This window comes from Neofelis nebulosa, chromosome X, assembly GCF_028018385.1.
Source record: "Neofelis nebulosa isolate mNeoNeb1 chromosome X, mNeoNeb1.pri, whole genome shotgun sequence".
In the NCBI taxonomy this organism is placed as follows: Eukaryota; Metazoa; Chordata; class Mammalia; order Carnivora; family Felidae; genus Neofelis; species Neofelis nebulosa.
This window is the reverse complement of record NC_080800.1, coordinates 20130182-20154486: the sequence shown is the minus strand read 5'-3', so window position 1 is coordinate 20154486 and position 24305 is coordinate 20130182. Positions and strand designations below refer to the sequence as shown.

General features: G+C 40.8%; 1 protein-coding gene across 1 annotated transcript in view; it reads left to right on the top strand.

Moving 5' to 3' along the window:
* Positions 1-24305, top strand: part of APOO (apolipoprotein O) — a 57133-nt gene that overhangs the window by 9258 nt on the left and 23570 nt on the right. The window contains exons 2-5 of the mRNA XM_058712566.1: positions 12611-12718; positions 14120-14239; positions 17460-17514; positions 20476-20571. Coding sequence (XP_058568549.1) covers positions 12611-12718; positions 14120-14239; positions 17460-17514; positions 20476-20571 — 379 coding nt within the window. The remainder of the gene's footprint in view (positions 1-12610; positions 12719-14119; positions 14240-17459; positions 17515-20475; positions 20572-24305) is intronic.

Here is a 24305-nt window from a genome sequence, read left to right as displayed (position 1 = left end):
CTGTCTGAATGAGGACGTTCAAGATAAATTTGAAACGTGGTAGATTACATGTCATGTGTGTTCTAAGACTCAAAACCTGCCTGAAGGAACAGTGATCTCACTCATTGGCCTTGAGGTTTCCTTCCTATTTATCAGACAAGTTTATTATTTTTGCATGAATTTAACAAAAACCGGTAACTATTTTTAAAGAGTAGAATATGAAACAGTTGCCAATGAAACATAGTTGCTTTGCTGACCTAATTTTGTGGTGAACTCTACCCTCCAAAGATAAAATAGAAGTTGGTTTTATGTTAGGCAAAGATAATGTTAATCTTGAAGAAGACAGCCTTATCTCCTTGGATCACAGTTTGTTTATAGTGGATGAGGAAGAACTGGGAGATACCAGTTACTCTACTACAGAATTACAGAAATGAGTTTCTCATAAAATAGTTCTGTGTTTGTCATGGTTGGAAAACCGTTTTTCTCTTTGTAGGTTCAAGTCTGAACTCTTAAAATACTAGCTTCCTAACCCGTTTACTATGAAACAGACTGAAATGATTGCGGTTTCTGTTGTTGGCAAAGTGTAAACGCTCCCAAATTTATACATGCAAATAAATGCCCATCCACGTGGCCATTTTGGAAGGACAGATTCATTTCTCCTGTCAATATATTTCTTCCAAAACGTGGCATCACTGATCGATAGATTTATTAAAAAAAATGTCTTCACGGATCAAAATATTTTTGTCCCTCTTCATTTGGAGTTACCTTCATCCTTTGTGGCAAATTCTTTAGAATATACTCAGGAACAGCCACTTTTGTTCTTTGCATAATACCAAATAAATCAATGTATGTTGTGAAAATGATAGGAAATACAGAAAATACTGAAGAATCACCCTTAATCCCACCACTTGTACAGCTAACCACTGTTCACATCTTTTCAGATCTGTTTCTGGGCATACTTACACATTCCCTCAGTTTCACATTTTCAAAACACTGACAAATCCCTCTTCCCCTTTAAACAGTGCCATTTTCTAATCTCCTTCTCTCGCTTTTATTTCAAATATACAGAGGCTGCTTTTCCTTCAGGCTCACAATTTGATCTGAAAGCATTTAGAAGTGTAAGCCGTATGATCATATATCAAAAGTAAATTCCCTTTATTGATTTCTTATATAAATAGTTGCACTAAATTCTCACTCACTATTTGACCTGTCAGAGTTACTACTTTGAAGAGAAAACATTTTTGAGGAGGCATACTGTTTATTTTTCTTTCTGGCTGCGTTGATTTTCTGTAATTAAAAAAAAAAATTTTAATGTGTATTTATTTTTGAAAGAGAGAGAGAGAGAGAGAGAGAGAGAGAGAGAGTGGGGGAGGGGTAGTGAGAGAGGGAGGCACAGAATCTGAAGCAGGCTCCAGGCTCTGAACTGTCAGCACAGAGCCCGACGCGGGGCTCGAACTTACAAACTGTGACGTCATGACCTGAGCCAAAGTTGGACCCTTAACCAAACTGAGCCACCCAGGCGCTCCTGATTTATTTATTTATTTATTTTTTACCATCTTAACCAGTTTTTTTATTTTCATTTTTTGGTATTGTGGTAAAAAAGAAACCCCACACATAACAAAAACCCTACCATCCTAACCATTTTTAACTGTACAGTTCAGCAGGGCTAAATATATTCACATGGATACATAATAATCTCCGGAGCTTTTTTATCTTGGGAAACTGGAAGTCTATATCCATTAAACCATTCCCCATTTCCTCTTCCCTGAGCCCCTGGTAACCACCATTTTACTTTTTGTTTCTGTGAATTTGACTACTCTAGATACCTCGTATAAATGAAATCATACAATATTTGTCTTTGGTAACAGGTTTATTTTATCTAGCATAATGTCCTTGACAGTTGGGTTGCTTCTACTTTTTGGCTATTGTGAATAATGCTGCTGTGAACGCCGAGTGTGCAAGTATACCCTCGAGACCCTGCTTTCACTTTTTTGGGTTAAATATCCAGACATGGAATGCTGGATCATATGGTAACTCTATTTTTAATTTTTGTGAGGAACCTCCACACTGTTTTCCTGAGTGGTTGTACCATTTTACAGTCACACCCAGAGGGCACAAGGGATCCATTGACTCTATGTCCTTGCCAACATTTGCTGCTTTCTTGTTTTTTGATAGTGGCCATCCTAAGGGATAGGGGGTGAGAAAATACCTATTTTTTAAAAATAGTGTATAAGTTAATACTGAATAACTGTTCCTTTTATTTATTTTTTTAAATGTTTATTTAGGAGTGCCTGGGTGCCTCAGTTGTTTAAGCATCTGACGCTTGATTTTGGCTCAGTTCATGATCTCACTGTTCGTGAGTTCGAGCACCACATCTGGCTCTGCACTGTGTCAGTGAGGAGCCTGCTTGGAAGTCTCTCTCTGTCTCTGTCTCTCTCTGTCTCTCTCTCTCTCTGTGCCTACCCTGTGTGTGCGCACTCTGTTTCTCAAAATAAACTTAAAATTTTTTTTTAAATAAGATGTTTATTTATTTTGAGAGACAGCATGGGAAATGTCCCCACATGCATTTATTTTCCACGGTGACAGGTATAAAAATGGTCTTGTGTAATAACTTTGGAAGCAGTTGTACATTTTAATGGATAGGTTATATGACTGCTAATTTATAATAGCTAAAAATGTAATAATTAAAACATCAGGTTTATTTATGCAGTTTTCTAAAGTTTATTTATTTATTTTTGAGAGAAAGAGAGAGAGCATGAGCAGAGGAGGGCAGAAAGAGAGGAATAGTGAGAATCCCAAGCAGGCTCCGTGCTGTCAGTGCAGAGCACAAACAGGGATCGATACCACAAACCCGTGAGATCATGACCTGAGCTGAAATCGAGAGTCAGACACTCAACTGGACTGAGCCATCCAGGCGCCCCAACTGTTCTTTTTCAAGTCAAAACAGTAAAGATAAATTTCAGGATCCCATTGTCTGTATTCTTCTAGCCCCTTCTCAGAGAAAGAAAGCCTCTATTATCAGTTTGTGTGTGGCCTTTCAGATGAGAAAGGATTGCTATATAAAAGCAGGTACTATAGAATGCTCATTACGGCAAGAAGGCATTTTTTTTTAATTTCACGAATAAAGACTCATTTAATTTCTCTTTATTTGTAATTCAGTTTACAACACATTACTAAGGGCAGCAATGTAGCCTGATTTGGGCAAAATTGTTGATTGTTTTCATCATTTTGTTTTACCCTAAATTCTTTCACATAGTTTATTTTTCATTTTATGTTCTTTTTTTTTTTTGAAACAAGAATTTCCTCAAAAGTATTGTTAGTTTTCATAGGCCTTTTTTAAAAAATCCACTTCACATTTTTATCTCTGAAACAACTGAAAAGAATCAGATTAAAAGCATTTTGTTTTTAATGAAAAATATTTTCAGATGGAAATTCTTGCAGAAAAGGTTGATCGAAGATCAAAGAGCTGGTGTAACTTTTGGAGGAAAAATACATAATTATACCTCATTTCCTATAAATAGGAGAATATCTAATTTTAAATGACATTTACTGTAAAAATGTCCCCACGTGCACTTATTTTCCACAGTGACTGGTATAAAAATGGTCTTGTGTAATAACTTTGAAAGCAGCTGCACATGTTGGTGTACAGGTTGTATGACCCCTGAGTTATATAATAGCTAAAATGTAATAATTAAAACACTGGGTTTATTTATGCAGTTTTTAAAAAGTTTACTTATTTTTGAGAGAGAGAAAGAGCATGAGCAGGGGAGGGGCAGAGAGGGAAGGAGAGAGAATCCCAAGCAGGCTCTGTGCCACCAGCGCAGAGCCCGACATGGGGCTCCAACTCCCAAACCGTGAGATCATGACCTGAGCCGAAACCCAGAGTCAGATGCTTACCTGACTGAACTCCAGTCACCCCTATTTATGCAGTTTTTGATGCCAAATTATTTTGAGTATATTATCAAAACCACATCTGACTTTGATATTAAAAGGGAACTTCTTGATATAGAACATTTTTTATATTATTAAAGCAGCAGCCATGGTTTATGGTTCTGTATTTGCTCTGTTTAGAGATCAATATCTACTCATGTGTATAGCTGGAAAGATAGTGGTGTGTCAAATCATCCGCACGTTCCAAACTTTTGATTTCTTTTGTTACTACTTTTTACAGAGGCTGGTCCTAATCACAGTAAGTCTTAAGTCTGTTGGGTGGCTGCTGAAGGAAAGAAATGTGTAAACTTTCTGATTATTTAGGCTGCCTTCTCTCTGCAGTGGTTTTCCAGAATTTCCAGTTGTGGTACATTATTCTTTTCTCTGTGTTCCTCCTGTCCTTTGTCGGTTAGTATGCTCATCACAAGTGGTATAATTATTTGTCCACTGTTTTAGATTGTGGAGGCAGAAACCACATCTTACCGTCTTTGAAGTCTGTTTTCATTGTTTCATTAAAGAGTTGCTTTGATGTTATCCTTCGTGTGGCTTGTAGGACCATTAAATGAGGTGGGGAAACTCGGAGAAAAACAGGGTTTTGGAGAAAGGAAGTTCATTATGAGGTAGCAATGAAACACTTGCTGAAGATGTTCTTGGGGAGTCCCACACATGCCTGAGGCTTAGTGAGGGGCTGGGATTGGGAATACAGATTTGGGCATCAGTAGCTGTAGGGTGGAAGTTAAATACTTAGATTTAAATGAAATTGCTCTAGAGCGAGAAGGAGAGAGGGTTAAGGTTTTACTCTGACTGACCAACCTTGAAATGGGCAGAGGAAGAGAAGGTCCAAAAGGAGAGGGAAGGAGTGCCCTACAAAGCATGTACAATGGAGCTACATTAGAATCCTGGCAACTGAAGGAAGACAGTATGAAGATGATGGAGGGGTCACCAGTTTCGGGGTGCATCCAGGATGCCAGATGTCCATTGGAGTTTCGTAACTGGGAGGCCACTGGTGGGCTTGGGAAGGACAATTTCAGGTACCTTGCGTAGTAAAGGGAGGAGGGAATGGAGTAGAGGAAGCAAGTAAGAGTCTATTTTTCTAACTTTGTATTGAAATCTTACATACAGAAAAGTGCACAGATCACAAGTGAATTTCTACAAATTGACCATACTAGCATACCTAGTACTCTAGAAGCCCTCATGGCCCTTCTGGTCACTCCCCATCTTGCTATGGGTATCCACTGTTCTTTTTTTGAAAATAGTTATTTATTTAAGTAATCTCTATATCCAACATGGGGCTCGAACTCATGACCCTGAGATCGAGTCGCATGCCCTTCTGACTGGGCCAGCCAGGCACCCCAGTAGTATCCACTATTTTGCCTCCTAACCATAGACTTGTTTTTAAAGTAAATTTGTCAATGAAGAAAGAGAAGGATGGGTGGTAGAATGAGAATTAGGGGTGGAGGGTATTGGTTGTGTGGTGTTTAAGATGGGAAACATTTTCTTCAATGTAAAGAAATTCCATAACTTCTCCAGTAGGTGGCCAGTCACTGTTTCTTTTTATGTTTAGGACAGTTTTCATTTAATTCTTTCAAATGTTTTTAAAGGTAAGTATATTTGAGTGTTTATACAAACTTAAGTTTAATAACTGTTCCCCAAGCATCTGCTTGTGAAATACTGATTTCCTAAACTTGGCTGATTGTGGGAATAGATTCTTCAGCCCCCCAGAGGTTTACTGAATCAGACACTGGGTGGGGGGCAGGGCAGGGAGGGAATGTGTTGGAATCTATACTCCTAAAAAAAGACTCCCCAAGTGATTCTGAAGTCTCTTGTGTACACAGGCCTGCAAAACGAGGCTTACATTTTATCAAAAAAGGAAACTGGTATATATTTTAAATGAAGAGCCTAATAAAATAATAGATCTGTAATTTGGGAAGAAGGGAAGATCACCCTTCTCAAAAATGGGAGAGACTATATACTGGATTCTCCATAAAGTTTAAAAAGAAAGTAAGTTGTCAGGGTGTGAGCCCTACCATTCATGAGCACGCTTGAGTAATTCTCAAAGTGGCTTATTTAGCTTGAGGTTTTTATTTGTCTTTAAAGCAGTTTTAGGGGCGTCTGGGTGGCTCGGTCGGTTAAGTGTCTGACTTCGGCTCAGGTCATGATCTCACAGTTTGTGGGTTCAAGTCCCGCGTCAGGCTCTGTGCTGACAGCTCAGAGCCTGGAGCCTACTTCAGGTTCTGTGTCTCCCTCTCTCTCTGCCCTTCCCCGCTCACACTCTATCTCTCTCTGTTTCTCAAAAATAATAAATTTAAAAATGTTAAAAAATAATTTAAGGCAGTTTTACTGGGACGCAATCAGAAAGTGGTCCTGGAGCTACAAAGTCCAGGGTAGTCCACTTTTATTTGCAAAACAAGGACAGTTTAGCTTTCTGGGCACCCATTATGAGCTGAGTGTTTATGACCTCACCAGTTTCATATTTTGGTTGACTGTGTCCAAGAATCTCCTTTGCTGCTGTAGCTGAAGGATAAACTCAATCTTAGGCCTGAGGGGTTTTGTTTTTGTTTTGTAATTTATTTTTAAAATTGTGACCCTAGTCTTTTTGAGTAAACTCATTACCTTCCCGGAAACTCTGTAAGGCAAGGACCGTGACTGCTTAAGTGTTGTGGCATATTTAGCACTGTGCCTACGTGGAGTAGGTATGCAATAAATACTTGTTTTTGAAATAAGATCGTCATTGAGCTCCTCTAATCGTTAGAGCTCATGTACCCCTGCTTCCTCAACCAGATTTGTTTTGCTCTCCTCTGTTTTTGATGACCTTCAGTGGAAAGAGGAAGAAGCAGAAAGGCTGTAAGGCAATGGTGGCCCTACCCCATTTACAACACTTCTTTGTTAGGGCCCCATCCAACCAACTGCCAATCCTAGTGGTCAGTTTACATTGATGAGTAACCCTCTCTGGGCTATGGAAAACCAAATGTTGAAAGACAACGCAAATGTCTAAGTTGGAGAATATACCTTAATGAGGGAGAGTTTAAGGTCTCTTGCTGGGGAGGGGCACCTGGGTGGCTCAGTGTCCGACTCTTGACAGTCGGAAGTTTGTGGGTTTGAGTCCTCCATCGGGGCTTTGTGCTGACAGTGCAGAGCCTGCTTGGGATTCTCTCCCTACCCCCTCTCCCATCCCCTACCTCATGTGCTCTCCCTCTCTCAAAATAAATAAATAAACTTTTTAAATAAATAAATAAATAAATAAATAAATAAATAAATAAAATTTAAAAAGATATCTTGCTGGGGAATAGAATCAGAAAGAAGGTTTAGCCGCACGAGCCAGGGAACTCCAAACCCCCCTGAGGTTTGCAAAGCTAGGGGTCACTAGCTCACCTTTATCTGAGTCAAATTTTAGTTTTCTCTAAGACTGAGGGTCTCTTACAGCTGTATTCAGAACCTCAGACAAGCCAACACATTGCAGTCCTTACTTTGAGACCCCCATCTAACAGGATAGGTTGGATCTAAAGCAGTGAAGCTATTGCATCTAGTTAGTCTGTAGCTCTAGCTTAGTACTCATTGAAGAAGCAGCTCTAACAGAGTGGGCTTGACTTCAGTTTATCAAGCCAAAGTCATCTAATCTGAATTAGAGCATGTCTGATCTCTTGGAAGGGGCATATGTACCCATTTTCTGAGCTAAGCTGTCTGCCCTGGGTAGAGAGTGAACCTTGCAAACAAAATTCTCGAGGACTCTCACTTGGGACAGTGGTGCTTAGGCCAGGTGTAGGTACAGCCTAGAGGTTCCAGCTCCTCGTCAGAAAAGATCCACGGAGGATCTCACTTCTCAGGAGGTATTTTCAGTCTGGTTGTACCATAATGGGTCCAGACCCGTCATGGAGAGAGAATACGTTTGTGTTCCTGTCTCACACGAGGCAACCCAACAGTAGTGTCTGTGGGAGAAAAGGTGATAAAGTCAGAGCTTTAGTGATTATGACCCAGACCTTGGAAGTTGATTACACCTTTCTTCAAGACACCTAACTTCCAGATTAGTGTTCTTTTTCTCCCTTGGGGAACAAAAGATTCTTCTTTGACTCCTCTTTCGCTCTTATACTTTCCTGGAGTGATCTCTGCCCACTTAAACAGCCTTTCCCTTCTCAAATTCTTACATCAAATGGGTTGGCCTGAATACTCAATATGAGCTCTAACAAGTTATGACAGCCACCTGGCAGCCCCCCCCTCCAGAATCCCCATATGTGATAACATCTGGTCTGGACAAGGCAAGATGGGGTAGTCTCTCACTAACAGGAGCATCAGGCTCGTCTGCCTGTGCACCTGTTATCAAGGCTCCTTAGGTGGATTTGTGTCACAAAGGTCACTAGCACCTGGTTCCTTACCATGGTCAGATATCCTTAGGAATCGCCCTTGGCCCGCAGTTCCCACTCATTTTGGCACAAACGTGGTGCGGTTTGGGTGCACGTGGGTTTTTTGAGATATAGTTTACATATGGTGAGATGCACAGATGTTAAGTTGTACGGATCTTACAGTAATTTGAGTTTTAACAAATGCATATATACCTTTTGTGACCCAAACCACAGTCAAGGTATGGATCATTTCTTTCATCTCGGAATGTTCCTTTGTACCCCTTCTCAGTAAGTCCATCCCCTCCCCATGCTTCACCTCCCAGGCAAGACTATTCTGATATCTATCACTGTGTATTATATCTGAGGCCTTGGCTTAAAAAAAATGTTTTTTTAATGTTTATTTATTTTTGAGAGAGTGTGAGTGGGGGAGGGGCAGAGAGAGGGAGACACAGAAATCCGAAGCAGGCTCCAGGCTCTGAGCTGAGAGCACAGAGCCCGACGGAGGCTTGAACCCACAAATGGTGAGATCATGACCTGAGCCGAAGTCAGACGCTTAACTGACTGAGCCACCCAGGTGCCCCCGAGGCCCTGGATTTTTAACATACGGATTTTCTTGAAGTCTGGTTGGTGAGAGATGTCAGAAAATAATATTTGTTCCAGCAAATCAGTGCTTCTCAATGTGGTGGTGGGGGCTGTGAGGTGGGATGCCCCCCAGGTGTCTCTCGCAGTGTCTGGAGACCGTTTTGAGTCATGACTGGGAGGGGTGCTATTGGCATCCAGTAGGTAAAGGCCAGGGATGTTGAGAAGCCCATAGTGCACAGGACAGCCCTCACATCAAAGAACGATCTAGCCCCCAGTGTTAATAATGCTGAAATTGAGAAACCCTGAAGTAAATTATGTGCTCTCTGCTAAGAGAATTGTGGCCCTAGGGAGTGTTAATCTGTAGATCTCCCAAGTCTCCTGGGGTGAGGTTTGTTTTTTCTTTGTTTTATTTGTTGAGACCCTGGGGGAAACTGAAAGAGCAGCTGCTGGAGGGGCCTTGCTTGGTTGCTCCACCCTTGTGTCCACAGTGCTTGCTGTGGGATGGGTGGGAGTGAAGGTGGTTATGGAGGGGGCGGAAGACTGATGGGAGAAGAGGAAGAAAGCAACTTGAGCAATAAAGAGCCAGTCTTTGCTTAATATTAAAACTAGAAAAGTGGATGAGAGAGAAAAATAAATAAAGTCAGAGTAATCAAGAGTCCAATAAAATGTTAAAAAGTAAACACGATGAGATTGAAAAGATGAAAGGGAGTGATAATAATCACTGAGAACGTAAAGGTGGAGACCCGAATTAAAACAACAGAAGGCCAAGGGGTGAAAAATGAAATATGTGAGAGGTAGATAGGATTAAGGACTGAAAGCTGGAATTTAGAATTAAAAAGGTCAACGTGAGGCATTACATCAAACAAAGATGAAGGTAGAGGACAGTATGAACCCCAAATGCTTGGAGGCCCCAATGCTGGATGGGCAGTGGGAAAGGGCGAGGCACCAGCTCTTGCCGATAGGAAGGGAATCAAAGTCCAGGGTGGGGCTGGCTGGCTCAGTGGAAAGTCCCCAGTTCAAAGTAGCATTGTCAGACCCAGGGGGCAGAGAGCACTGAGTTGGCACCTCCAGATATCAGCAGCCTAACAGTCACTCTGCTGGGGTGCCAGGAACAACCACACTGACTTTTACCCTGGAAGCAAAAGAAATTTGTGGCAATATTGCCTTGAAATTAAGCCCTTTCAAGGTGAATACTTAACTACTTCAGGGTATGTTAACTATTTTTAAACCAGTTAAAGTCACAACCATTCTTTATTTATTTATTTTTTTTTAAATATCATTTTGGAGAGAGTGAGAGTGCGAGCAGGGGAGGGGTCAGAGGGGGAGAGAGAGAGACAGAGAATGAATCTCAAGCAGGCTCCACACTCAGCACGGACACAGGGCTTGATCCCACCACCCTGGGATCATGACCTCAGCTGAAATCAAGAGTAGGGTGCTCGACCAACTGAGCCACTCAGTCGCCCCATAGTCACTCTTTTCAGTAGCGCTTAGCTCTTTATTTGCTTCTGAAATGTGAGAATTTCCCTTTTTGTGTATAACTCCAGGCATACATTTCAACAGATATTTTTGTTACTTTTTTAGCATCATATGTTTTGTGAATATTATGGAATAGCCTAGTCTTTCACATTGCAGGCACTGCAAATCTCAGTAATATGATTTCCATGTGGCTAAATCATGCCTATGTAGTGAGAACAAGTCAATCACTCTTTTTTTTCCCACCTCTCTTCCATCTTTTCATGCAGGCAGTAAACAGTTACTGAGCATTTCTTATGTCCTAGGCACAGTCACGGGCACTAGGGAGACAGAGTAAGACACGGCACCACAGTGAAAGGGCTTCTAATCTAGTAGGGAGAACTTGGTAGACATAAATAAATGGATAAATAAGGGGAAAAGAAAGAAAAAAAGCTATGTATCTCCCTGCTGTTAGGCAGTTGTGCAGAAAGACAAAGCAAATATAAGACATTCCAGGTAGAGCAACCAGCGTGTTTAAACCCAGGAAGCTGGGTAACAGCATGGGAGAAATCTAGGGAGTTTGTATGCTGCGGGAGAAGGCAGAGTGGCAGAGAGATGAAGTGACAGAAGGTCGTTAGGATCGGATCATAATGGGCCTGGTTTGGCCCCATAGAAGTCCTAGATAATAAATAACAAAGGATCTCAAATAAGAGTAGAAGATAATCAGTTTGTAGTTTACAAAGATCATCCTTGTGTATTGTAGTGGTTTGAGTCGTCAGAGGGCTAGGTGAGTAGTTAGAATGCAGCTAAAACCATCCAAGAAAAAAAATGAGGGCCCAAGGGAAGATTGTACCGGAGGGGATAAAGTGGAGAGAGTGAATTGAGATCATTTAATAGTCAGAATGAACAGGACTTAATGACCAATTGGATGGGCTGGTGGTAGTGAAGATGACCTCATAGTTTCCAATCGGGTGGTCGGGTTAGGTGGTGACACCATGCCTGAGAGGAAGTAGGGGAAGAAGGGGGCAAGTCTGGGGTAAAGATGCTAGATAGTCAAGTGCTGTGTAAATGTAGGGGTTTATTACTGGGGGAAAAAGCCTTCTGACTTCATTCCACAGCAGACACCCGTCAGGCCAAGTGTGGAGTTGGAGACACAGACACGATCCTGACGAGTCCATTTTGGACCTGCTTGTGAAAAAGTAGAGATGTCTGGGAATAATCGGATAAACTGGTTGGGAGCTCAGGAAGGAGCTCTGGGCTGGGACTGCAAATCTGGGAGTCACTGGCTTCATGTTGAAGCCCCGGGTGTGAGTGACCCAGTGAGGGAGAGCAAGGTGCAAAAAGATACTGAGTTGGGGAACTGAGATCAGGGGAGAATCTGAATGGGAATGGAAAGGGAAAGCTTGTCAAAGTTTACTTATTAGAATTACAGAAATAATCTTTGCTGTGCTCAATGAATCACTAGGTAAGATCATTAGAAACCTCTTCCATTGTTCGGACGCCTGGGTGTCTCACTCAGTTGAGTGTCCAACTCTTGATTTCAGTTCAGGCCATGACCCTAGGGTCATGGGATGGAGCCCCACGTCCGGCTGTATGCAGAGCATGGAACCTGCTTGGGATTCTGTCTCTCTCCCTCTGCCCCTCTCCCCCAGCTCACTCTCTTTCTCTCTCTCTCTCTCTCTCTCTCTGTCTGCCTCTCAAATAAAGAAATCTAGAAACCTCTTCCATTGTTGTTGGTGGAGGGTACATGTATGTGAGAGAAATAGAGAGAGAGACTATTTTATAATTTTAAATTCATTCCATAGCATTTCTCTGTTATTTTTTTATGTTTTATGTTTCTTTTTTTTTTTTTTTTTTTGAGAGGTGGGGAGGGGCAGAGAGGGAGGGGGACACAGAATCCAAAGCAGGCTCCAGGCTCCAAGCTGTCAGCACAGAGCCCGATGTGGGGCTTGAACCCACAAACCGTGAGCCATGACCTGAGCCAAAGTCGGACACTTAATTGGCTAAGCTACCCAGGTGCCCCTCTCTGTTATTTTTTAAAGTGCACACGTGTGTGTGTGTGTGTGTCTTTTATTTTACTTGACAGGCTAAGTAGAAAAACTTAGGAACTACTGTCTTGGAAATTAAGGTAAAGGTGAGCTAAAATTTGAAGTCCATGAGTGCGCATTTTTAGTTTCTGACTTCCATCAAACTTCAGGAATACGTCTATTTCTCATAAAGCACAATAAGCCTTCCGGGGGCAGAAGTTGCTGAGTTTACAAAAATGCTCATGTTATGCACATTCAGTTTGTTGCATTGATAGAAGGCTTAAGACTGCTTCTGTGTTTCAGGTAATTCAGAGGTCTGTGGGGCCAGCCAGCCTGAGTCTGCTCACCTTCAAAGTCTATGCATCACCTAAAAAGGATTCACCTCACAAAACTTCCGTGAAGGTTAATGAGGTAACATGCCATTCGTGTTGTGATATATTTTGAACATCTGCTTTAGTTACCATAGGAAGTATGCAAATGGTCTGTCAGGAGATATGACAGTTCAGAGGACATGTAAAAGGAGGAAATATATTTCCTTACAGCTTTTCTTCATGGGAAGCTACTAAAGTATAGCTTTTTCAAAAAATAAACTTTAATTAACGGTACTTAGCTAAGGGCATAATTAAAGAATATTGCCTAATTTTTTTGTGTGTGTGTGTGGGGAATCTGCTATGTCCCAGTAGATTGTAAGCACAACTCGGCTCTAAGTGATCTGCCTCATCCTAGACTGCTTTACAAGCCAAGAAAACATTTGCATTTTTCCCTTTCTAACAAATTAAAGACCTGGGTTCATTCTTCTTCGTGGCCAGATTAGTGGCTCATAAATAAATGCTTAATAACTATTGGATAAATAAAACAAGAAATCTTCTCTCCATTGTTTATATTCTTTTTTGTCTTTACTTCCCACTGATTATTTTGGGTATTTGGTTTCTGTTGACTTAGTGTATAGTCACATAAAGATATACCTCTAATCATGGGCCAGGTTACTTGAACGGTATTTACCTAAAGCTAATTAGTTTATCTTTTGCCCTTTACACTCTTCTTCTCAGACCTTGGGACATTGGCAACATTGGCATTTTTTGAGGGTGAAGAAGGCAACCATTGTGTGGGGCAACCCCATTGGGTGGGGAAGAAACTTACTGTCCTGCTTAGATTAGCACCAGACTGATCACTTGAACTCAATTTTTAAGCGCCCCGCCCCCCACGTTAGAGTAATAGAACTGTTTTTCCAAACTGAACCTAAGGTGAAATCCCAAATGCCAGTATGTAAAATGGATGAAGGGGGTTGCTTTGTCTGCCACCGCTAGAATGGGAGGAAGGTAGGGATACCTCATAGTCCTGTCTTCTTGGCCTTGTCCTTACTCATACGTGCAAAGATCCTCTGAAGGAAGTTTCTGGGCGCATGTAACTCTTAGAGCCACTGCAGTCTGAATTATTAGAAACATGATGTTTACCAGGGCACCTGGGTGGCTCATTTGGTTAAGTGTCTGACTCTTGATTTCAGCTCAGGTCATGATCTCAAGGTTTGTGGGTTCAAGCCCCACGTTGGGTTCTGTGCTGACAGTGAAGAGCCTGCTTGAGATTCTCTGTCTCTCCTTCTCTGCTTCTACCCCGCTTGTGCTCATTCTCTCTCTCTCTCTCTCTCTCTCTCTCTCTCTCTCTCTCTCTCAAAATAAATAAATAAACTTAAGAAAAATGTTTTTAAAAAGAAAAAAGGGAATATGATGGTTACCGATTTGCCAACTGATTACATTCTCTCATGGCTGTATGTACCTTTTTGTTTCTATTTGTTTTGTTTTTTAATATATGCAGCTTTCACTCTACTCCGTTCCTGAGAGTCCATCTAAATATGTGGATGAGCCAAGGACCCAACTTGAAGAAAGCATCTCACATATCCGACATTATTGCGAGCCATACACAAGTTGGTGTCAGGTACAGCTGTTCTGAAAGTGGAGTGACACTTTATTGTTTAGAGTCAGTAGTGAAATCTCTAGATTGTCTGCGTGTTTTCAGAAAAAGGCACAATAGAGGACTCTAACTTAGGATGCCTCACTGACAGCGTTCACCAGTGCCATCTCTGAGGGGGACAGAGAGCCCTAGCTTCCTGGTGGCAGCTGTTGCCATAGCTGCAGAGAGGATTTCCCTCCTACCGGGCAGGGTGTAGGACCTTGGCTAGAGAGTGGGCTGGCAACTATCTTCTTGGTCGCAGCTATGAAAACATCATTGTCTCCCAGAGGGAGATTTGGGGCTGGAACTCGAGTAGAAGGAAAAGGATATAGTGTAAACATTTATATCAGAATTAGAAAGTTTTTCTCCCCCTCGAGATTCTACAAGTGAGTACCATTTACAGGAATGGTTACACAACATCTTGAATGCTATAATCAGAGGGTAGATAACCAAAAATGTGTGGGATTACATATTTGAGTACTGAACTGTTTGCCCCAGCCACCGAAGAGCTACATATGCAGATTGGCTTCCGTCACTGCTCAGGTTTTAGATCAGGCCCTTGTTATTATGTTCGTGGAAGCACTTTTGCAGTTTTTAACATCTGAGATGGAAGTTTACACTCTACAGAACACTTTTGTGGGCTTTGATACTTAAAGTATTTGTCATACGTGATCTGGATTTCAAAAATTGATAATAGATTAGTAGAAAGTGTGTTAGATGTGTGTGACTTGGTCTAGGTTTACTTTGCTTGAGATTTACAAACTGAAGTTTCATCTAGAACGTGTTTTAAAATTTTTAACTCCACTGTCTGTGCCAGTGCTGAATTCTTTTCACCAATTTAGAAGAAAATAGTAAGCATAGACTCTATCACCAATGTAAATTAAGCCAGTATACTTAAGTATCATAACCATATTATTGAGTTATGAATATCCGAAGACTTTTACATAACATGTTGTAAAAAGCTTAGACTTTATTCTCTTGTTCTAGAAGATTTTTAAACCATCTGGTTAAGATAAGGTCAGCAAATTTGTGCAAATATTTTTGTATCATGTAGACATGACTACTCTTTTTTTAAAGCTTTTTTTTTAATGTTTATTTTTGACAGAGAGAGAGAGAGACAGACAGACAGACAGACAGAACATGAACAGGGGAGAGGCAGAGAGAGAGGGAGACACAGAATCAGAAGCAGGCTCCAGTCTCTGAGCTGTCAGCACAGAGCCCGATGCGGGGCTCGAACTCACACTGTGAGATCATGACCTGAGCCGAGGTTCGACGCTCAACCGACTGAGCCACCCAGGCGCCCCACATGACTACTCTTATTTCGTGCTCTTTTTTTTTTTTTTTTTGGTTATAAAAGTACTTTGTCTCTTAACCTTTCAACTTAAGATTGCCTTTTGTTTTTTACTTTTTCACCTGTGCATGATGCTCAGTGCAGCAAAATACCTCTCTAGATGATAGAATAGTTATCAACATGTTTGTTTGCATGACTTCTATATAAAAAGACTGTTTTGTGATTACAGTAGCTTTATTTTTATACAGAATGAAGCCTTATTCAATAAATATATTTCTAATTCCTGGCTCCTTTTTCAGCCCAACAATTTCTAGTCCCTTTATTTAAGAACGAATTTAATTTTCCTTAATGGTGAAAAGATTATGTGAACAAAAGAAATAGGTCATCACTCTGGATATTTATCTATAGCTGTTCTTTCTTTTTATGGGCATAAAATACCAATAATTGATTTTAATGAAGCAGTATTCAACTTTTTCATGTTCTTTATGTCCTCCTCTGAATTCAGTATTTATTGTTTTTTGTTAATTTTCCTACTAATCTGTAAGTATATTTTATTTATTTTTCTTCAAATTTTTATTTAAATTCCAACTAGTTAGGGGCGCCTGGGTGGCTCAGTCGGTTGAGCGTCCGACTTCGGCCCAGGTCATGATCTCGCAGTCCGTGGGTTCAAGCCCCGCATCGGGCTCTGTGCTGACAGCTCGGAGCCCGGAGCCTGTTTCAGATTCTGTGTCTCCCTCTCTCTCTGACCCTCCCCTGTTCATGCTCTGTCTCTCTCTGTCTCAAAAATAAATAAACATTAAAATAAATAAATAAATAAATAAATAAATAAATAAATAAATTCCAGCTAGTTAACATACAGTGCAATATTGGTTTCAGGAGTAGAATTCAGTAGTTCATCACTTACTGTTTAAGGGCATTTAATAGTATTAGGTTAACTTGTTCTGACTTGGACCAAATTAAATAAAGCAAATCCTTTTCCAGGTGGCAGCTGGTTCTGATACCTTCTGATACCCCTGTGTCTCTTTTCCTGTCTTTACTGTAGACTTCTTAAAGGTGGGGTACCTTCTAGCTAGTCCCTTGTTTTCTTTAGGATATATGATGTTCATGTACAAAGCCATGTTGTTGTTGTTGTTGTCATTGTTATTAAGAGAATGTTAATACTTCATTTACTCCAGGATTGGGGTGTCTCTCAAAACATGGATACAGACTCCCTTGTCCTTTTCAAACTGGTCATTCCTGCTCCAGATGGGCAGTTTTCACATACAGACTCTAAAATCATAGCGTATCAGGAAATGGACTTAATATGAAAGACAAATTTAATCTCACAGGAAAAAATTGCCACTTTGATTATCAAGGGGATTGATTTTTGCCTGTTCTCTCAGAATGTAATAGAAGAATAAAAAGGCTGGGTTTGTTGAAATCACTCTACGTGAAATTTCCTTCCTGTGGTAATAATAAACTGTTCTCCTGAACAATTTGTGGTGAAGGGGAAATTACAAAAGAAAAAAAGAACATAAAAATACCCAGATGGACACTATATCCCTTTGTTCAAAAAGTGTTATTGGGGCAGCAGGGTGGCTCAGTCAGATAAGTGTCTGACTCTTAATTTCAGCTCAGGTCATGATCTTGCAGTTTGTAGGTTCAAGCCCCACATCAGGCTCTATGTTGACAGTGCGGAGTCTGCTTGGGATTCTCTTTCTCACCCTCTTTCTCTGTTCCTCCCCTACTTGTGCTCGCTCTCTCTCTTTCTCTCTCAAAATAAATAAATAACCTTTTTTTTTTTTAAAAAAAGAAAGCTTCTCTTTAAAAAAAAAGTGTTATTAACATGAGAATTTATTCAGTAAAGACGATTATATTTGTTGCTTCTCTGTAATCAGCATATCCTTCTCACTCATTTTCTTTTCACCTCTTTAGGAAATGTACTCACAAACTAAACCCAAGATGCAGAACTTGGTTCAGTGGGGGTTAGGTAAGTTGATTTTTAATTAGGCATAATCAGTTTCTTCATTAATATTGGACTTTTTAACTGGGATCCCATGGATGGGCTCCAAGAGATCTGGAATTCCTTAAAGTTGTATGCAGAATATTAGAGCTATGTGGATTTTTCTGGAAAGAAGATCTATTGTTTTCATCAGATTTCAGAGAACTAGTGTCCCGTAAACATTTGGGAAGTCTCTTCAGGATCTCTTCAAGGATCGTTGGGCTAACAAGTTCAGATACACTGGATTTTACTTTTTCTTTACATCTGTTTCCAAGTGCAATGCCCTAACTCACACTAACCCATACTGACTCATCAGTAGGTTTTCAGAATCAGGTTAGCTCATGTGTATGGCTGTTAATACATGTTACAGAACTTTAGAGGCAAGAAGGAACTAGACTGGTGTGCCTAGGGAAGGCCTTATTGCATAAGTAGTGTTCTTATATTTTTTCATTGGGTTTTTATTGTCCTTGATTGTTTTTCACATCAGCTTATGCCATACACTTATAAACTAGGTTCATAGTCTATATTCTGACTAGTGTCCATCAGAAACCAGTGAATTAATAGACATTGATCTTATTTCATTCTCCTTACTGGGCATCTCAGCAAAGAAAAACTCGTGTTTTTGCAAGTGTTTGTTTCTATGACTAAATAAAACAAGCACGAATATGGTTTATTTCCTTGAGAGGATCATTGTAGAGTGTTGATGTGCTGATATGTGATTACTAACATCCATGAATAATATCATGTATGAGTGACATCTTAATTTTATTAATTTTATAAACACTTATTTAGTTTTTATTACATGCCAGGAACTAGTCTAAGTGCTTTAAAATATTAATTAATGTATAATCCTCATAACCCTAACAGTTGTGTGCTTTTCTTATCTTCATTTTTAATCTGAAGAAACTAAAGAACTCCTGTGATTGAGGAGATCTTTCCATTGTTACCTGTCACTTCCCAGTGACTCATAGCAGTAGGCATTATTGGCAGTGTAAGTCTTGTTTTCCTTCTCTTGGACTGGTTACTACAAAAGCTCTTCAGAAGAAACATTCCATTATGAGTTGTGTTGTCGTCTGCCAAGGCGATCTGTCCATTTCCCGGCAGTCGCAGCCAAGACATGTTACCAGAAGCTGGGCTGTGGCTTCACTGCAGTCTCTTAGCTTATCTCCTTTTCCGTTTCTTTGTGATTTACCCACTTCACCTCAGCTCACCAAGGCCATCTGGGTGCCCTTCTATCAACTGCTCCGTGTGCACATCTCAAATTGAAAACTCCGTGCTGGTAGGCAAAAAAAAAAAAAAAAAAAAAAAGGGAGGGGGAGTAGAACATTGCTTCAGATGACCCAGACAAAAAGATGGAAAGTGAAAACTAGGTTAAAGGCAAAATAAATAAAAGGCCAGACAGGAATCCATGCAAATAGCCCAAGCCGTAGAGTAGTATTTAAAATGATCACTGCATTTCCCAAATAACCTAGGAAATGGAAAACTGACATGTATCTGCTCTTTTTCGGGGGAGAAAATTACCAAGTATTCTGGTTAGTTCAGTTCCGTGTACATTTACTAAGTCACCATCACAGCAGGCATTGAAGATCACGGCCAATTAAGACAGTGGTCACAGCCACTGAGGCACATATCATCAATTACTCACCACTGGCACAAATACAGAGACCGTCACAGAGCACTGTTGAAGGGGCAGAGGAAGGAGACTAGTTTGGTGGAGATTGGAGGGATGGGAAGAGTCAGGGAAGAATTTCTGAGATGAATCTTGGAATAGAGTTAGCCACACCAAGATGTGCGGGTGGAACTTGGGTAGCATTCCGCACAGAGGGCACAGCATGATCAAGGCTTGGAGGAGTGACTCAGTGTTCCATGTCCCGGAAACTGGAAGCAGATAGGGAATGCTCTAGATGGGGTTGAGAGAGAGACGTGAAGGCTTTTTAAGTTACAGCCTCTCTGAAACCCATTTGCTAATTCATTCAGTATCCATCAACACGTAGCAGTGCTTTTAGTAAATATCTGTGGGATGAACATCCACTATTAGCACTGAGGGAATATAACATAGAAGTCTAAGCGATCCACCATTCAGGAGCATATGTTCTCCTTGAGGAGACATAAAACACACCCCTGAATAATTAAACACAAGGTGCCGTAGGATTACGTACCAAATGATGATGGTACAGAGAAAAACTATGATGGGATATCAGAGGAGAGAGAGAGGCGTGGTCTGATAAGTATAATAGGAAAGGCTTTTCTGAGGAGGTTAGGAATACAGATGGCTCTTATTTGGTGAGACTGGCTCAGTGGACAGGAGAGGAAGCATCATTTCAAATGAAGCCATAAGGCGTGTTGAGGCCTGACACACAGGCTCACATATTGCATTTATTTGTGTTCGTTTCTTCTATCACCATTGACTATTTCCCACGTATACTTGCACTACAAGTGTCCTTCATTGTCCAAATGTATTCTATACTTGAGTTCAGATAATGAATTCACATAGCAAAGGACACATTAGTCCCTGAGAGTTTCATGTGTTTGGTTCCTGACTTTTAGAGAACTTGAAGCAAAGCTTCAAGATAGCGACAGATCTGTCCAAGTCTATTCTGTTTCTGTGTTTGGACAACAAGGAATCCCTGTATTGGTATTTCTTCCCTTGTGAATAGTTGATTCAAATCTGTTACATCCAGGGATATGAAGGTAATTGGACATTTCTTTATTGTCAGTAGGTCATCAGACCAGAAGTGTTTGAAAATTGAATACTTGCCATGTGAATAGTAAATCACATTTATGTATCGCATAAAAAGAATGTGTTGGGAAAAAAAAGCATATTAAAATAAAGCAAAGAACACATTATCTGAGAAGCATTTGATACTATGTATACTAGTTATATGTAAGATTTTTTTGTTTTTTAATGGGCAATTTATGGAACTGTTTCCTGGTCTGATTCTATTGTAGACAACTATGAATATCTCCAAAATGCACCTCCTGGATTTTTTCCAAGACTTGGTGTTATTGGTTTTGCTGGCATTCTTGGACTTCTTTTGGCTAGAGGTAGGTGCAATTTTGTGTGTGTGTTTTTTAAACAGCTCATAAGGGATAGATAAGAGGTATTTGGTTCTTTCTTTTCATTTGCCAGTTGTCAGAATAATGAGTTGGTTCCTGAAATAAATAAATAAATATATATATATGTAAATTTAAAATTCAGTTGGTTCCTGAATATATAATATAATATAATATAATATAATATAATATAATATAATATAATTAATATATATATATAATTGATATGGTTATTTTCTCCACTATATTTGATTTTAAGCATATATGGAAATTATAAAAATATGAAATGGAAGAAATTATATACTCTTGGTTAAAAAAAGAATATCATTATCCTTTATAGGCACATTTTCTTTTTATTCTTTTTATTTTTTTTAATGTTTAATTTTGAGAGAGAGAGAGAGAGAGAGAGAGAGAGAATGTGAGCAGGAGAGGGGCAGAGAGAGAGGGAGACACAGAATCGGAAGCAGGCTCCAGGTTCTGAGCTGTCAGCACAGAGCCCAACCTGGGGCTGGAACCCACGAACTGTGAGATTATGACCCGAGCCGAAGTCAGCTGCTCAACTGACTGAGCCGCCCAGGCGCCCCTATAGGCACATTTTCTTGATCAGATTACTGTCTTTCTTTGCTACACAAAGAGTGAATTTTTGTTAACCGAAGTCTGTCACACCTGAGTAACTGTTTCTGTTTATTTCACTATTGGGTGTGGGTATTAATCACAGTATAAATAGAACAGTGATTTTGTTAATTTCTTGATGTATCATAGTTTTGGTTATCAGTGATGCTATTAAAACTTTTAAAACTTTAAAAACATTTAAAAGCTAACGAATGTCAACTGAAATATATCACTACACCATACTGCTGGATTGCAAAACATTTATTATAGGAAATAAAGGATGATAAGATACTTCACTATAATGAGATGAATGTGTTACAAACTACTGAAGTTTTCACTGACTATAAAATTCAGACTTTACAGAATTTCCAAAATAAAGAGTTTATGAACCCTATGATCAGACCCTCATAAAAGATTAACTACAGTGACTGCTTTGGTACCCATTCCTCCTATTTTAAAAAGCTTTTCTGGGGGTGTCTGGGTGGCTCAGTCGGTTAAGTGTCCAAATCTTGATCTCAACTCAGGTCTTGATCTCACGGTCCTGAGTTCAAGCCCCATGTTGGGTCTGCGCTGGGCATGAAGCTCACTTAAAGAAAAAAGAACCATTTAAAAAGTTTTTCTGTACATGCCTTGACTGTCATTTTAGAATCTAGAGACAACCTGTGGAATGAAGTCCTGTTGTAGTTTCCATGCCTTCCTCCCATCTTGTGCAGAATATGTAAGAACTAAAGTTAGAGTTCATTTTTACTAATCGACTTGAAAAAGAGTTGAACCAATTTTTTTCCCCCAAACTTCTTTCCCCTCCTTTTTGTAAAGCTGTCCAAAAAAGCATTCCTGTCTTATTTAGACAGTGTTTGGAAATTATGAAGATCCCAAGGCCAGGGTTCTGGAATCTTGGCTACTGTTAGGGAGTCAGGAATGTGGAATCAAGTGAGATTAGCCCCCCGCCCCCCACATGGTTAGAGCATGGCCCTAAATAAAGCCTCCTCCGCCGGGCGTGTTGCTGTGCTCCCTAGCGTTTATCCCCCTGCACATCCACTGGGATGACCATCCCGAGGAGAACTGCGGACTACGCTCTCCTGGGCACAACAGCAGCATAAGGACACCCACTGCTGCGGGTTCTATTCCTTTGTTTTTGCTTGCTGGTTTGTTTGTTCTTCTCTCCTTTTCCTTCTCCTGGGAGGGCTCAGTAGGTTTAACATAATGTGACACCCTAATTCGTTTTCAGAAAAGTACATGTGCACGTACACATTCCCACACATGTACTCGACAATGGGCCTTTTCCTCAGGGTGCTGGGGTAGAAGGGCCTGACGTGAGCAGCATCAGGTGGTCACTCAGTAAGATGAGCGGGATGGTAGGTATGTTTAGTGGATGGTCGGTGGTTTGGGGCCCCTTGGGTAGATGGTCCCCTATTCTGGCAGCAGCAGGGTGGGCCCAGAAGAGCCCTCCTGGGTGGGATTTCTTTTCTTTTCTTTTCTTTTCTTTTCTTTTCTTTTTTTGTCTTTTTAAAAATTTTATTTTTTAATAAAAATTATATACATTCAAGGTGTACAACATGACATTTTGATAGATTTACATGGTGAAATGATTACTCCATTCAGGCTAATTAATATATCTTCTGTCATAATTACCTTTTCTTGAGATGAAAGCACCTGTAATCTCTGTTAGTTAATTTCCAAGGTTCAATATTATTAACTATAGTCATTATGCCGTACATTACTCTTTAGACTTACTCTTTCTACGTAACTGCAACTTTGTACCCTGTGACCAACATCTCCCCATTTCCTCCACCTTTCTGCTCCTAGTAACCACCCTTCTGCTGTCTGCTTCGATGCATTTGACTTAAAAAAAATTTTTTTAATGTTTTATGTATTTTTGAGAGTGAGGGTGTGAACCGGGGAGGGACAAGGAGAGAGGGGAACGTAGGATCTGAAGCAGGCTTTTTGCTGACAGCGGCAAGCCCCATGTGGGGCTCGAGCTCACAAACTGTGAGATCATGACCTGAGCTGATGTCGGACGCTCAACCAACTGAGCCACCCAGGCGCCCCTGCATTTGACATTTTAAGATTCCATATATCAGTGAGATCATGCAGTTTTTGTTCTTTCTCTTTTTGGTTTATTTCACATAGTATAATGTCATCCATGTTCATCCATGTTGTTGCAAATGACAGGGTCTCTTTTTTTTAAAGCTGAATAATATTCCATTCATATGGTTACCACAGTTTCTTTACCCACTCCTCCATTGACACATTGTTTCCACATCTTGGCTGTTGTGACTAATGCTGCAGTGAACATGGGAGCCCAGATACCTCTTTGGGCTCCCGATTTCATTTCCTTCAGGTATATACCCAGAAGAGGGACTGCTGGGTCATATCATAGGGTTTCTTGAGCATAACTGCTAAGATAGTCCGCCTCAGCTGATGAGGATGGCCATGGCTGGTGGCGACAAGAGGCACCTCTCTCGGAAGAGAGGTGAGTGGTTGATCGTTCAGAGGAAGTGGACTTGGCCTGGTCACTCACGGGTGGCAGGCAGTCATTGCCCACTGTCATTGCCTTCTGTGGCTCCTCCCTGCATCCTCAGCTTTGGCAGCCATTGCTTTTCCCCTGGCAGTGCTGATAGTTACAGCCCACACCACTGGCCTCCTGGGAGCTCTGGGCACGGAGACAAGGGCGGAGGCAGGGGATCGTGCTTCCTTCATGAACTTCTGGGGCCCTCAGCTCATTGTGGGTTCCCATCAGGAGCTAGAGGTTCAAGAGCTGCCGCGTGCCAGTTTTCCCTAGATGACTGAAAAATGGCTGGATGTCGGGTTTGCTGCCCTTCACCTGGTCCCCATTTGTGTGAGCTGCTCGGGAACTTAAAGCTTCGAGCTTACAGGTGGGACACCGGGGATATAACAGCATTTTCTCTTCTAGAGTTATTATGTCCTTTCAATCCAAGAAGAGTCTATATTAATAACATTTGTCTCCTGTGACCCTAGTTCCATCTTTGGAGACATGTCTTTTTAAAGTTTCAAATCAATAGGGGCGCCTGGGTGGCTTAGTTGGTTGGGCAACCAACTTCAGCTCAGGTTACGATCTGGCAGTTTGTGAGTTCGAGCCCCACGTTGGGGGC